This window comes from Suricata suricatta, chromosome 15, assembly GCF_006229205.1.
Source record: "Suricata suricatta isolate VVHF042 chromosome 15, meerkat_22Aug2017_6uvM2_HiC, whole genome shotgun sequence".
Classification (NCBI taxonomy): domain Eukaryota; kingdom Metazoa; phylum Chordata; class Mammalia; order Carnivora; family Herpestidae; genus Suricata; species Suricata suricatta.
Genome location: NC_043714.1, coordinates 69,365,004 through 69,380,114, shown reverse-complemented (window position 1 = coordinate 69,380,114; position 15,111 = coordinate 69,365,004). Strand labels below are relative to the sequence as shown.

The following is a 15,111-nucleotide window of genomic DNA, read 5'->3' as shown; positions in this document are numbered from 1 at the left end:
GTAGTAGCTTTCCATCAGCCTAAGAGAAAGATTAAGACCCTAATTTTGGGGGCGCCTGGGTGGCTAAGTTGGTTAAGCGTCCAGCTTCAGCTCAGGTCATGATCTCACGGTTTGTGGGTTCGAGCCCCGCGTCGGGCTCTGTGCTGATAGCTAGCTCAGAGCCTGGAGCCTGCTTCCGATTCTGTGTGTGTCTCTCTCTCTGACCCTCCCCTGCTCATGCTGTCTCTCTCTCTCTAAAATAAATAGACAGTAAAAAAAATTCTAAAAAGGCCCTAATTTTGACCCTTACCTCCTTCATGCTTTCATGCTTCCAATGAACAAGCATTGGGTCCCTAGGCCTATGATCTTTCCACATGCCATCTATTTCTATATGAGAAATCCCTAGGAATGCCAACTCCATAAAGAAGACTGGCATGCAGGTGTCCCAAGGAAAATTTACAAAAGATATAAATAAATGAGTCTTCATTTCTCTTCAGGAAAACACATTTTGTAGCTAGCTACAAAGTATGAGTTATTTTGTTCCCCCAGCTCTACTATGAACAGTGTGACCACCTAGAGAATTGCCATTGTCTTCCTCAATGTTCATGCAATGGAGGGCACGTCACGTTCCAGCCCCTAATGCCACTCCACCTTCATTGTCATCTAATCCCTCGTTAAGATTTATCATTTCATTAAAAAGAAACAAAGTCAAGATAGCAACTTTCTTTCATGGTCTTTTTTTCAGAGAGAAAAAATAGGACACCAAAGCCTCAAAGGCTTGGCACGTGGATGGTGATAGGTGTTTTGTTTTGTTTTGTTTTGTTTTGTTTTGTTTTGCTCTGTTACCTCTTTGTCTTCTTTCTTGGGGCAGATCATGGTGCTAAAGGAAGCTTCTGAAAGAGGGCTGAATATCTTGTGTTGGGCCCCATCCTTTCCATCTGGAGGGATGGAATGATGAAAGAATGAAGGAGAGAAGAGAAAAAATTAGGGCTTTAACTCCTGTAGGTGGGATTGGCTGCTCTGTACTGGTCCCTCAGTCTGTGCTCATGGGGCTTTCACAGCAAATAACACAATACAAATTGACCACTTCTTCCAAAAGACTCTTCTCTTCACTGCAGTGATGCTGTACTCTTGGTTTGTTCACCACCATCCACCATCCATTCACACCCATCCATGCCTCTTTTTGTTTAATGTTTATTTCTTTATATTGAGAGAAAGAAGAAGAGGGACAGAGAGAGAATCCCAAGCAGGCTTCTGGCTGTCACTGCAGAGCCTAACACAGGGCTTGACCCCATGGTGAGATCATGATTTAAGCTGAAATCAAGAGTCAGACACTCAGTCAACTGAGCCACCCACGTGCCCCCATCCATCCTCTTTTTCAATAACTATTTGTTAGGCATCCCTGTGTCCCAGAAAGCATTTTAGGGACTATAGTTACAGATAAGAAAGACAAGGTCTGCAAGTGTTTACTTGACAAGATGCTTTTCAGCCTGCCTTCCTAACACATCCCAAACTCAACTTTTGTTTTTCTATTTTTTTTTAATGAAATTGCAGTGGCTTTTCCAGGACACATGCCCAGCAAAGGTGACACAAAAATTGGTCCCAAAGGAAGTCGTTCACTATGGACAATTTGCCTTTGACATTCTTCCATTTACCTGCTGAGTTTTCTCCATGACAGCACCATCTCATTGACACCTACTCCCCACTATGCCCATCTTATTCCATATCCTGGATAGGAGGACAGGGGAGGAATTGTATTTAAATGTACCACTCCTAGGGACACCTGGGTGGCTCAGTCAGTTGAGCGTCTGACTCTTGATTTTGGTTCAAGTCAAAATCCCAGAGTTATGGGATCAAGTCCTATGTCAGGCTCTGCATTGAGCATGGAGTTGTTTGGGATTCCCACTCCCTCTCTCTTTTCCCCTTGCTCCCACTTACATGCTCTCTCTCAAATGAAAAATTAAAAAAATAAGAATAAATAAAAGTGCCACTCCTAGGTCTCTCTCCATACCTTGCTCCTAGGAACTCTTCTATGAGTTCAAAAATGGATGTAGAGATTAATTTGAGAATAGGGACAAAAGAGACTTGAATTGGGAGTGAGAAAAATCTAGACTAGAGCAGGAAAGGATTCAACTTGAAGAAATGGGTCAAAATTCAGCAGGATGGCCTAACCACTGAGCAATTCCCAGGGGAGAGTGCTAAATTACTTTTTAATTTAATTTTTTAATTTTAATTTTCTGCAAGAAAAAACATTGCATGGTTTATAAATCAAAATAATATTAGAGCCATACAGTGAAATGTCATAATCTGACTCTTTTCCCCATCAACCCTTTTCCACTGTCCCGCCCCTTACAGGTCATTTCTTTCTTTTTTTTTCCTAGAGTATCTTTCTTTCCAGTTTCCTTATGCAAATACAAAGCAAAATTATTTTTTTTATATTACCACTTTCCTAAAATATTTTAGTAGTGATATCTAATATTCAGTTTAAGGTATTCGAGCCATGAAGGACATTCTCACCATTTACTAAAATCTGCCTTGCACAACAGTCTTGTATAAGGTGTGTATGTGTGTGGCTGCATATGTGTCAAGCTCAACTTTTGATTTCTTTCCAAATCCCATTATTTCTTTTTGGTCCCATCTCACTCAGTTAAAAATATGGCATCACCATCTAGTGATTTGTGTAGGCACTAACCTAGCAGTGGCTCTCTTACCATCCCTTTCCCACATGACATCCATCAGGGAAGCCTGTTGTGGTTGGGCTCCAAAATACAAGTCAAAGTTCTAGTCTCTTCCCAAGGCAACCATCCTGGTCCAAGCCATCAGCATCTCGTCCCTGGAAAACATCAGTGGTTTCTGCATTGGTCTTTTTTTTTTTTTTAATTCCTCTCCAATCCACAACCAAACAGGAATTGTGTTCTCTTCTTTGAAATTTTTTATTATGGTAATATACACATAATATAAAAATTCCAAGCTTAACCACTTTTAAGTATGCAGTTCAGTAGTGTTAAATATATTCTCATTGTTGTGCACCTGATCTCCAGAACTCCTTTGTCTTGAAAAACTGCAATGCTTCCCATTAAAAACAACTCCCATTTTCCGCCCCTCCCAGTCCTTGGCCACCACCACTCTATTTTTGTCTCTGAATTTGACCCCTCTAGAGTCAATAAGCAGAATAATATAGTATTTATCTTTTTGTTACTTGCTTATTTCACTTTACATAATATTTTCAAGATGAACTGCAGCATGTGTCCAGAAGATTTCCTTCCTTTTTAAGACTGACTAGTATTCCATTATGTGGATATACCACATTTTGTTTATCTCTTCATTCCTTGATAGACTTTTGGGCTGTTTCCACCTTCTGGCTAACATGAATAGCATGCTGGAACATGGGTGTTCTTTTTTAAATGAAAAACTGAAGGGTGCCTGGTGGTTCAGTCGGTTAAGCATCCAACACTTGGTTTCAGCTCAGGTCATGATCTCACAGTTCGTGACTTTGAGCCCCATGTCTGATGGCACAGAACCTGCTTGGCATTCTCTCTCCCCCTCTCCTGCTCATGTGCATGTGAACCCCCCACCTCAAAGATAAATAGAATAAACATTTGAAAAAATGCAAAGCTGATATGCTCTCCTCTTCTCAAAACTTTTAATGGCCTCCAAGTGCCCTTAAAATCAAACATAAATTTCTACTTTCCATTCTTTATTCTGAATCCCATTTCTGGAATCCCTGCTGATCTGGCCTCTGACCTCATACCACTCTGCCTTTCACTCACGATGTTTTGATCATGTGCCTCTCTTCTGTTACACAAACCCAGTGCTCATGCCCCTTGCACCTGTGTATGATTCCTCTGCCCAGGGAGTGCTCACCCCTTTTCTGTGAGGCCTTTTCTCTCCCATCAGGTCTCAGCTTCACCACCTGGACCACCATCATTTTAATCCCAGACTGTGGAGACTGGCTACTCAATTGGTCTTCCCATCCACCCGAGAGGCCTTCCCAGACCGCTCCACCTAAGCTGTCTCCCTGTTACTCTCCATTACTGCACTCTCTGTTTTTGGTCAGATTTCTAGCATCATTTGCTTATTGTGTGTCTTCCTGACCACATCATAACGTCACTGGAGACTGAAAACTATGTCTGTTTCAGTTACCACCATATCCCCAGCAAGTTATAAAGAGCCTAGCCCTTACAAGGTATAGAATACATTCTTACTGAATAAATAAATAACATCACTATATGACAGGTGGGAAAAGTAAACCAGGAAGAGATAATGACTTAACCAAAGTTGAACTATTAACTACAGAGCAAGGGTTTGAACACAAGTTACTCTTTCCACTACACAGAACTCCCTCTCTCAGCTGGGATTGGATGCATTTTATTAACAGAAGATCAAATATTGTATTCCTTCATCCATCCACTATCATAATCTTTCAATGCTTATGATGGGCAGCATGCTGTGTTCGATGCTGGAAATCTGACCAAAGTATAGGTTGCAGACAAATAGCTTACCTTTTAGTTTCTCAGTCTCAACAGTGTGGGTATTTTGGGTGGGATAAATAACTCTTTGTCATCAGGGGCTGCCCTGAGTGTGTGTTTATAGGATGTCTAGCAGCATCTCTGACCTTAACTTGCCTGAAGCCAAGAGCACTCCAAGTTATGTCAACCAAACATGACTCCAGACACTGCCAAATGTCCACTGGGGGGAAAAATTGTCCCTGATTGAGAACCACTGCTTTGGTGAGAGAGTCCCTAGTAAGCCATGGGTGAGAAAAGCCTGTAGAACACACAGTGAATGGGTGATGCCTGGGTGGCTCAGTCATTTGAGCACCTGACTCTTGATTTTGGCTCAGGTCATGATCTCACAGTTTGTGGGTTCGAACCTCACATCAGGCTACCTGCTGGCAGTGTGGAGCCTGCTTGGGATTTTCCCTCTCTCTCTTTCTCTCTTTCTCTCTCTCTCTCTCTCTCTCTGCTTCTCTTGAGCTTGATCTCTCTCTCTCTCTCTCAAAATAAGTAAACAAACTTTAAAGAAGGAAGGAAGGAAGGAAGGAAGGAAGGAAGGAAGGAAGGACAGTGAATGGATAGGTATTTGGACCAAGAGGGAAAGGACGCCTTGGGGCTTTGATCAAGTTTCAGATGAAAAGTCTGACTTTTCTTTTATCATTTAGATAAAAGAAAGTATGAAGGTTTCCCTGGGTACAGGCCATGGCATGTGCAAAGGCCAGGAAGCGGAGTGTCAAGGAACTGGGTGGTTTAACATGGCTGGGGTGACCTGAGGCAGGAGCCCAGGGCAATGGCTGCTAGGGCACACTTGACTTTTCTGTCCCCCATCTGTCCCTTTCCCGTTTTACAGTTTATGTTTGAAAATTGTCTGCACTTGAAAAATCAGGGGCCCCAGCTGTCAAAGAAAACCTGATATCAGCCCCGAGGAAGGTTTTTCTTGCAAGACCTCTAAGACCCTCCAAGCACAAGGCTTGAATTACATGCTAGAAATCCATACAGTGAAGGGCAGAGATGGGTTCGAGTTTCAGGAGTGAACTTTGCCTTGCACCTGATTATCTTTTGGGGTCTTGGATTTCAGGCAACGCAATTAAGAAGTAAGCTGATCACCCACTTTGCTGGAAGAAGAATTTCCTAAGCTTCTTAGGTGTGATGGCTGGGGGGTATATCAGAGCTGAGTTTCCTGAGTTGTACGTGATGCTTCTGGGTTCCAAACGCTGTGGGACTCTCTCTCGTAAACCATCCTCTGTGACCCGCGGTGTGTCAAGTAAACATAGCCAAAGCAATTCACACTGTGAGGTTGCCATGAAACACTGAAATGTCAAACGGGCGAATCCTAAATCCCTACACAGATAGAACCAAGAGGGTCCTCTCGTTAACTTTCTAACACTCAGGCGTTTATGCTGAGATTCTGAGCCAGGACTCACTGGCTGCTGTTACTTTTGTCTTGCTTGATTGATCTGGAATTAAGCTCCCCATATACTCCTCTCCTGCTGAGGTCAAGTTCAGTGACAATGCGGGTATGTGAGATTGGCATTAAGAAGCACTGTAAAATAATACATAAATCCTGAGAACTTATCTCAGTTCATTTAAAAAACACACATGCTATTTTGTGGCTCAGGAAATTTTATCCATCCTGCCAATAGCCTTCTACGGCTTCTGTGGGGAAGAGGATTATTTGCCGGGATAATGGTGACAGCCAGCATGTACTGAAGGCTTCTCCAACCCTCATTCCAGAAGTCGGATAAGCGCTTTCCACGTGTCCCCCCACTTAACCCTCACATAGCCATCATCACTGCGTGGAGGAGTTGGGGCCAGAGACCACGACTTGGGCATCCTGGGTCACGTGTTCCTCAGGACCTTTCCACCTGGACCGGAATTGCCCCAAAGGCCATGATTTTCACCACTACCCTGAACAGGAAGTGCAGGTTGTGGGCTCAAAGATGACCAAGCTGAGTCTTTGTTTTGCTGGGACTGCACATTCCGGGCACTGTGGGGGAGACGTGGAAACATATGGTCTACACACAGGGTGTTAGACATTGTGACAGAACACTGCAGCGTGTTGTTGGAGCACATGGGGAGTACCTGATTTCCAAGGGAGGGTGGGTGACAGACTGTTTTAAAGGTAGTCGGCAATGAGGGGCACCCAGAGGGCAGGCACACAGTGGCTAGAGGAGGTGGGTGCACCGAGGCATGCTGCAGGAACTCAGGGCCGAGCAAGAGGCTTGGTGTGGATGGAAGGACGGATCTGCTTGGTCGTAAAGCGAGTCGTAAAGCGAGCCAGTAGGAAAGGGCCAAGAAGAAGCAGACCTAGGAAGAGACTGTCCTGAAGTCCCCTTTTTAATGAGCTCATGGTTGGAAAGCCTTTTGTCTGTTCTGCCTTGTCCAATATTTCTAGCCCACGGACCCTGTCCTATCAGTCATTCATCTAGACCTGCCCTGGAAAACCACTCTGAAATTTCTGTCTTTCACTCAGGAGGACAGAGCCATCTGCATCCTAGAGTTTCCCTGAATCGACCCTGGTTGGGTTATTAAGGTGACAATGCTGGGTGAGACAGAATGGCCTAGAGGGAGCCAGGGGTCACTACTGCCCATCTGTACATTCATCCATGTATTTGTTAACCAAGTATGTCCTCATGCTTCCTCTATGCCAGGCTGGAGGCAGGAAGCATTATGGGTGTTACCATGAGTAATGTTCCCCCAGGTGTTATTAGGCCTGCCGACCATTGTGTGCCAAGCCCTGCATGGGGTATTGAGGGGAAGTCACCGGATAGAGTGTATCCACGTGTGAAAACTTGTAGGGTGGGTTTTCTCTGGTAGGTACCACATGAAGGGGGCCTTTGGCCTCATGTCCACTAGGGTGAGGGGTGGAGATGGAGAAATAGAAGAAATTAATATTTATAGGGCACCTACTGCATGCCAAGCTCTGCGCCAAATCCTTGACAAACATCATCTCATAGCAACTGGGTGAAGCAGGGAGTGATCATCCCTACTTTAAAGATGAGGTAACCAGGGCGCCCAGGTGGCTCAGTCGGTTGAGCATCCAACTCTTGGTTTTGACTCAGGTCATGATCTCACAGTTCATGAGTTCAAAAGTGGATATGGTTCCAAGAGAAACTGATTATACTGATAACTATCAAAATAAGTGAACATCTGAAATGCAGTCACATATATGTGCTTCTGCGTGATGAATTTAATGATGAGGCCTGGGGCCAGCTGAATACCACCACGATTCTGAAACACTATGAGCACACGGTCCCTGGAGAGAACAGGCTATCAAAGGCTCTGTGATCTGTGCTGTGGGAGACACAGAAGACTACGGCCCTGAGGACATTACTCGGGTTTATTACCTACAGTCATAATTGAAAGCTATGCTGATTTCAGTTAGTAAAGATGGGGTGTTTTCCCCATCCACACTTGGGGACCACCTCCCCTCCATGTTTGATCCTTGAGGGCATCTGTGGCCACTGGATTAGGGTGCCTACTTCTTATAATTTGTGTCATTTATACTTTAGGAGGACCATTTGAAAGGCTTTTCTTTTTCTACTCCTGGGCACCATGGAGTACAGGAGGTTACAGAGGCAGAGGAGATGGGACAGGGGAAGGCGAAAGCTCGGGCACCGGCTGCTAGAAGCCAGACATTTGATGTCCTGTCTGTCATTTGAGCCCCACTGAAGCAAATGAGGAAGGGGAAGCGCAGAGAGGTTAAGAAATGTGCCCACGGTGTCATAGCTTATAAATCACCGAGCCCTGTGCCATCCCGAGCTGCTAAGTCAGATCAAACACTGAGGGCACACCTCCCCCATTCTCCGTGGAGGTCAATGTGTGAGTCTTTATGGAGAGGGCCGGGTGACTGCGAAAGCCTGCACTCAAGGAGGAAAATTGTTCACTTTTGCTTATTTTGTAGCCAAAAGCTGGGTCTCTTGGATCGGGTTCGCCTTTCTAATCCTCGTGGTAGCAATACTAAAGGAAAGCTATTTACCCCTCTGAATGTAGATGCCATAGAAGAAAGTCCTTCTAAAGAACCAAAGCCTGTTGGCTTAAACAATAAAGAACGCTTCCGCACCGCCTTCCGCATGAAAGCCTACGCTTTCTGGCAGAGCTCTGAAGGTGAGGCCTGTCTGCTCCCTCACTCTGTCTCCCCCACTTGTCCCTCTGCCATGCCTGCCCCTTCCTTACCTCCCTCCCTCCTGGCTGAATACTGCCCAGTCTGCCGAGTAGCCCATCTCCTCCCTTCCTGAGTCAACTTCTGGCTTCATCCCATTCATGTCTGCTGGGCTGGGGCACTTGTAATACATCCCCACAGTTCGGGGAGCAGGTATGGGGTTCCAAGGCAGCTATTCTCTGGGCCAGGATCCCCACATTCATCCACACACATGCCTCCAGGGAGCCTTGGGGTTCCCTGCCATAGTGCCAATGGGTAGCCATATTTAGGTGCATTGCCATGGCGGTCAATTTGAAGGACATAGGGGGCCACATGCAGAGTGATCTGGAGACCCAGGGACCTCAGCACCCCCAAGGAGTGGGAAGAGGTAATAGAAATAAGCCCACTGGGGGTCAGTGGGAGCAATACCTTAGTGTGTCCCTTGTACTTATGACAAGGAAGGATAAGCAGGGCTCAGAAAGTGATCCCAGAAGGTCTCAAGGGTAGTGACTGAATTTGGACTCAGGTCTGTCTGACTCTAACCCCCATGAGGATGCCTTCTGCTGCCTCTGAGAGGCTACTCGGGTACCACAGAACTCACGTCACCACCTTCCTAGCCTTCTCTCCAGTCAACAGTCCTGAACTACAGGCATCTCCAACTCATGTCTGGAGAAAAAGAGATGCTAAGAAGGCCTGAACAGTCTCACAACTGGAGAACACCACATGTTTTCACAAAGTGGGGACAAGGACTCTAGCAGTTGAGCTTAGAAGGCTCTGACTGAACAGGGTCCCCAAGCCTTTCCAAGTGCCATGGCCTGCAGTTGATATGTGTGTCTCCCTCCCAGATGCTGGGACAGGTGATCCCATGGCGGAAGACAGAGCCTATGGGAATGACTTCCTCATTGAAGAGATGATCCCCACCCTGAAGGCCGCCATCCGTGCCGTCAGGTGAGGCCCCCTCCTCCCCACGGCAGGCCTCCCTAGGTCCCAGCTCAACTCCCACAGGATATTGGCTTTGGGAAGGTGGGTGGGAAGCCCCTCAATTAACTCCTGAATCAGTTCCAAAAGTATGTCAGTATTCCAAGGGAGATGCTACCCGAAGAAAAATGATCTCTACAATAGCAAGGCATCATGGGTAACTCTTGCTCACTGTTTTATAAAAATGTTCCCACGGGCTCCTTACAGTATTTCTAATTGTCATGCTTTTGTCTGGCTCTGGCCAGGTCTAGGAGGGGGGGCAGGTATATTGACATGGAGTTTTCTTCCTTTATAAGCTTGTTACCCAAAATAGCTTTTCTTATCTGTCTCCATCCATTAGCATTTTTAACAAAATAGTCAATTATAGGATATTTTTGTGGGTGTCTCAGACAAGACTATAATCTACCCTGACCAGTTTTTGTTCTGCTTCAGAACTCCACAAGAAAATTAAAAGATGCTTACTTACAGAAAACTGATCAGGATTTGGGTTTATAAAGCTCTCTATAATGGTGGCAGTGAATTCTAGAAACTAAGTTGGATTCTCCAAGAATTAGTTGGGATATTCTCAGTCAGATTCCTAGTCAGGGAAGCATGACAGCGTTACAATACATGAGCCTCAGCAAAGCCACTGACCTGTCATCTTGTGACACCACATGTGCAGCATGACAGAAACATGGCTGGACAAAAGCACAGCTGCTAGATTCATAACTGGCTGAATGATCTTACTCAAAGAACACCAGTGAATGCATCTGTGTCAGTTGGAGGGAGGTCTCTGCTAGGATGGTCCACGGCCTGGCTTTTACCTTGTTCTTTTTAGAATTTTTATTAATGCCTTAGTTCAGGCACTGGCCAACTTTTTCTGCAAAGAGAAAGATAGTGAGGCATCTGGATGGCTCAGTCGGTTGAACGTCCAACTTTGGCTTGGGTAATGATCACAGGTTCAAGCCCCGTGTTGGGTTCTGTGCTGACAGCTCAGAGGTTGGAACGTGCTTCGAATTCTGTGCCTCCCTCTCTCTTTGCCCCTCCCCTAGTTATGCTCTGTCTCTCTCTCAAAAATAAATAAATATTAAAAAATTTTTTTAAGAAAACAGTAAATATTTTAGGCTTTGTGATCTCTTTTTCAAGTACTCAGCTCTGACTTTGTAACACAAAAGCAGCCATTTACAGTACATATGTGAATCAAAGTGGCTGTGTTCCAATGTAACATTATTTTCAAAAACACGGAAGAGGGCATATTTGGCCTTCAAGCCTGCTGACGCTTACCTTAGACTGAGCTGTGTAAAGGGTGGTCTTATCAAATGACGCCCAGTTGGAAATGATGGCACATAAATTGGATGGCATAATCAATATGCCAAAATAGTGTTGAGAGGCTGGATGTGGACTGTTAACAAACAAGGAACTCTGAACGCCCTGTGGAAAGAGACCCATGCAAGTTGGGGTGGGGGTGGGTGGGACTGGGGTAGGCCATGTTTCCCAGCCATGGCCTATGAGTAGGGGTTTTAACTGATGCCATGCTCAGTAGGGGTTGACCTCATGATGGGGTTTTCAAGGAACGTTAGCCATCTGGGGTGCCTCTATTTGTTCCCAGGAATATGAAGATGAGGGCTTGGCATCTATGAGTTGCAGGTGCCCCAATTTACTGAGGAAACCTCAGAACAGAAGCTAGTTTCTCTTTTCTAGGCACTCACAAGCCAAATAATTAAAGAGGCTGTCGAAGAAGAAATGTGTCAGCTGTCCTCAAATAGAAGGCAGTGTGTCACAGTGATTAAGAGCATGACACTTGTCAGCACACAAACCTGGGTTTGAGAACAGCTCTAACATTATTAGCCAGATGGCCCTGGGAGGCTGCTGGAACTCTCTGGACCACAGCCTTGTCATCTACGAGGTGATCTCTTAGCAGATTGTTCATAAAGTACTTAGCTCAATGTCTGCCCTGTATTGAATGCCCAATAAATGTTAGCTCTTAGTGTTACTATGATTTTATTATTATTCAGATGATTGAAGGGAGATAGTCATGAAAACAAGAGGCACTAGCCAGCCTCATTCTGGGTGGCTCAAAGAGGTGGAACGAAGACCATGAGTTGGAACTTCCCACCATCAAGTCGTTTTCTCTCTTGTTCTTTTCTCTCCCTGTCCCTGAGTTTGCTAGACATTAATTATAGTTTCCTTCTCTCTCCACTCATGAAGTACAAATGTCTCCCCCTCACCTTGCAGAATCCTACAATTTCGTCTCTATAAAAAAAAATTCAAGGAGACTTTGAGGCCTTACGATGTGAAGGATGTGATTGAGCAGTATTCTGCAGGACATCTCGACATGCTTTCCAGGATCAAGTACCTTCAGACAAGGTGAGACAGTTGCATCTGGAGGACTGATGCTCTCCTGACCACTAAGGAGTCAAAGTCAGATGAACGTATAACTTAGGGTGAAAGGCATTCAGAAATTATCCAAAATGCCAGGGAGAAAGTTTAAGAACAAAATCGTTCATCCAGCATTGTGGATGTCCAGGCCGACAAGCACCAAACAGCCTTTGAAGAATCTCTGACATTGACCTTGGCCAAGGTCAACACCCCAATCAGTCCTGGTGGAGAAAAGGCATATGTCTGGCTAGCACCTGTCTATTATACTTTGGATGTTGCCAACAAGATTGAGAGGATATCAGTTGAGTCCAAATGTCCAACTCTAAATGCAAATTGTTCATGATATTAAAAAATGAGTATTATTTCTAATATCAAAAATATGGAACTGCATCAATGTGCAGCTCATAATTGCCACCATTTTTGTTGAGCACCCGAGTGCCCTACATCTATGTCCCTACTCTCTTATAACCTCTTAAGGTATTACATTGTAGGTGTCCTTTTACAGATGATAAAATCAAAGCTCAAAGGCCAGCGGAGTTACCCAAAATTAATTAGTGTCAGAGCTGGAAGTCACACCAAATCCAACCAACTTCACACTACTATTCTGTCTGAAACACCACACCCCACTTCCCCAATTATAAAAATATTGATTAAGAAAAAAAGTGCCTGCTCTCATTAAAAATTATGCAACCATCAAATGACATTTACAAAACGTGTAGATGAGATTAAAAACTTATGTCATCTTTGAATATATATATGCACAGTATGATCACTCATATTAAGTCAGACATACATATGTACATATATGTAAATATATACAAATGGTTATGTTGATATACTCTGCATCCATCTTGTGCTACTAATAACATATACATACAATATGATTACAAAAACATATGCACATACATTTACTAAGAAATATATATATATATATATATATATATATACTCCCCAAAGGGAACCTATAGAAAAGAACTAAAGTCTTCCCCTAAGGGATTACAGTTTCTGTACCAAGATGAAGAGTCCATATGTGATTTTTTTTAGTTTTTAAATTTATCAAATCTTTAATGAACTGGAAGAATATTCTTTTAATAAGAAAAACCATTTGTGCTTCCTAATTAATGAATGTAGATGTTATAGTAATAATAGCTAATATTTTTACATACTTTTACAACTTCACTCAATATTCATGTATGTTGTTTATTTTATTTTATTTTTTAAAATTTTATTTAAACCCAAATTAGTTAAAATATAGTGTAATAATGATTTCAGGGGTAGAATTTAGTGAAAACCATTTTAAAAAACTGAAGGACAATATGATATCAAGACATAGAACGGACATCATGAAACCAAAACCCTGTGTGAAGCTCACTCCCTGGCCTTTCTAAGATTTCCAGTGGACATAAGTCCAGTCCTACCTGGACCTTGGTTTTCTCATCTGAATAATGATTCTCTGCTGAAGATTCCTGCAGAGTTAACAGGACCATCAGAGGGAATGAGCTGGAAGTTAATCATGATGTTGGGTTGGAGGAACACTTATTTGTGACCTTGCTTTATCCATACCTGGGACATCAACTAGGACTTCCTAGCATGGTGGCAGGCACACAGTCAGTGCTCAATGCCTTCTTCACAACTAGACATGTGAATGAGGTCTGAGCCATGCTGTTATTTATGTAAATATGGCTTCCTGAGAGATGGAGGGAGCCTGATGTCTAGGACATACCAGATCAAAAATATTGGCCCATCGTTTGATTTTCTTTTAATGTTTATTTGTTTTTGAGAGAAACAGAGCAGGGGAGGAGCAGATACAGAGGGAGACAGAGAATCCGAAACAGGGTTTGAGCTGTCAGCTGTGAGTTCTAACTCCCGGACCGTCAGATCATGACCTGAGCCAAAGTCAATGCTTAACCAACTGAGCTACCCAGGTGCCCCAGAAATATTGGCCCATCTTAATGCATGCAGAATGGACCTTCATACTGCCGTTGCTTTCAGTATTTGTTAGGCACACATACCCCAAAGAGTCGTGGCTGGAGGTTGCCCATCTGGATAGCTAAATGCTGGCGTTGTGGCAGAGAGAAAAGAAGGGCAATTGAGGACATGGTGTCACTGGAGGAGCAGCCGGGTTTGCAGGGAACTAGGTGATCCATGGCTTCTTCTGAGTGCATGGTCTTTGTGCTCCTGGGCCTTCAAGGTCACTCCCACGCCTGTCCCTATCCTGCAGGGCAGTGGGGACAGTGGTCTCCATTTGTGTTCAGAGCAAAACGGATGGGAAGCTGGTGCCTCATGCAGACACAGAGGCAAGGTACAGGGCAGGTGTGGATACATCCCTCCAATGGCCAGGAAGCCCACAGAGCAGAGGAGATGTGCTCAGCTGAAAACAAAGCCTGGGATTTTATGAGAAAACTCCCAAATCAGATGTTTGAAGAAAGAATTAAAGAGCTGGAAGATCAAGTAGGCTTGTAGCACACATGACATTTCTTACAGAAGATAACAGGATGTGACCTTCACCCTGTCTTTGTGGTTTAGCTGCCTGTCTCCCCTGGGATGGGGAGATACACTCACTATCGCCAAACCAAAATAATAATAATAATAATAATAATAATAATAATAATAACAATAATAATATATAGAAATTTAAAATTCTCTCTCTTCTTCACTCCTGCTCTCTCCCTCTTCCCCTACCCCTCTTTCCTTTCTCTTATATATTTCAAACCTTACCTGCCAAGGGGGAATAGAGGGAATTGCTCTCCTGTCTTTACTTGTAATGCTCTTTGTAATGCAATCCCCTCCTTGTGTGTCTCTTCCAGAATAGACATGATTTTCACCCCTGGACCTCCATCTACCCCAAAACACAAGAAGTCTCAGAGAGGAACAGCGTTCACCTACCCATCCCAGCAATCTCCCAGGTGGGGCGCAGGGACAGGGACTGCCCGCTGACGTGGCCCATCCTCATCCCCAAACCTCAGCTCGCTCCCTTCATGGTTGGGTGGGCTGCCACTCCCCTCAGGAAAGTGAAAGAAAGAGCTTGCAGCCTCTTCCAATTTGTGGCCATTTGTGAGGTTTCGGTAACAAAAGAATTCCCGCCCCTCATCCCAGATCGTGTGGGGGACACTCCTTTCTATGGTTAATGACAACAAACATAACAATGTCTGTGTTATA

At 44.3% G+C, this 15,111-nt stretch overlaps 1 protein-coding gene across 1 annotated transcript in view; it reads left to right on the top strand.

The window, feature by feature from the left end:
• Positions 1-15,111, top strand: part of KCNQ3 (potassium voltage-gated channel subfamily Q member 3) — a 312,154-nt gene that overhangs the window by 284,943 nt on the left and 12,100 nt on the right. The window contains exons 11-14 of the mRNA XM_029923328.1: positions 8,380-8,582; positions 9,462-9,564; positions 11,809-11,940; positions 14,760-14,858. Of these exons, the coding sequence (XP_029779188.1) occupies positions 8,380-8,582; positions 9,462-9,564; positions 11,809-11,940; positions 14,760-14,858 (537 nt within the window). The remainder of the gene's footprint in view (positions 1-8,379; positions 8,583-9,461; positions 9,565-11,808; positions 11,941-14,759; positions 14,859-15,111) is intronic.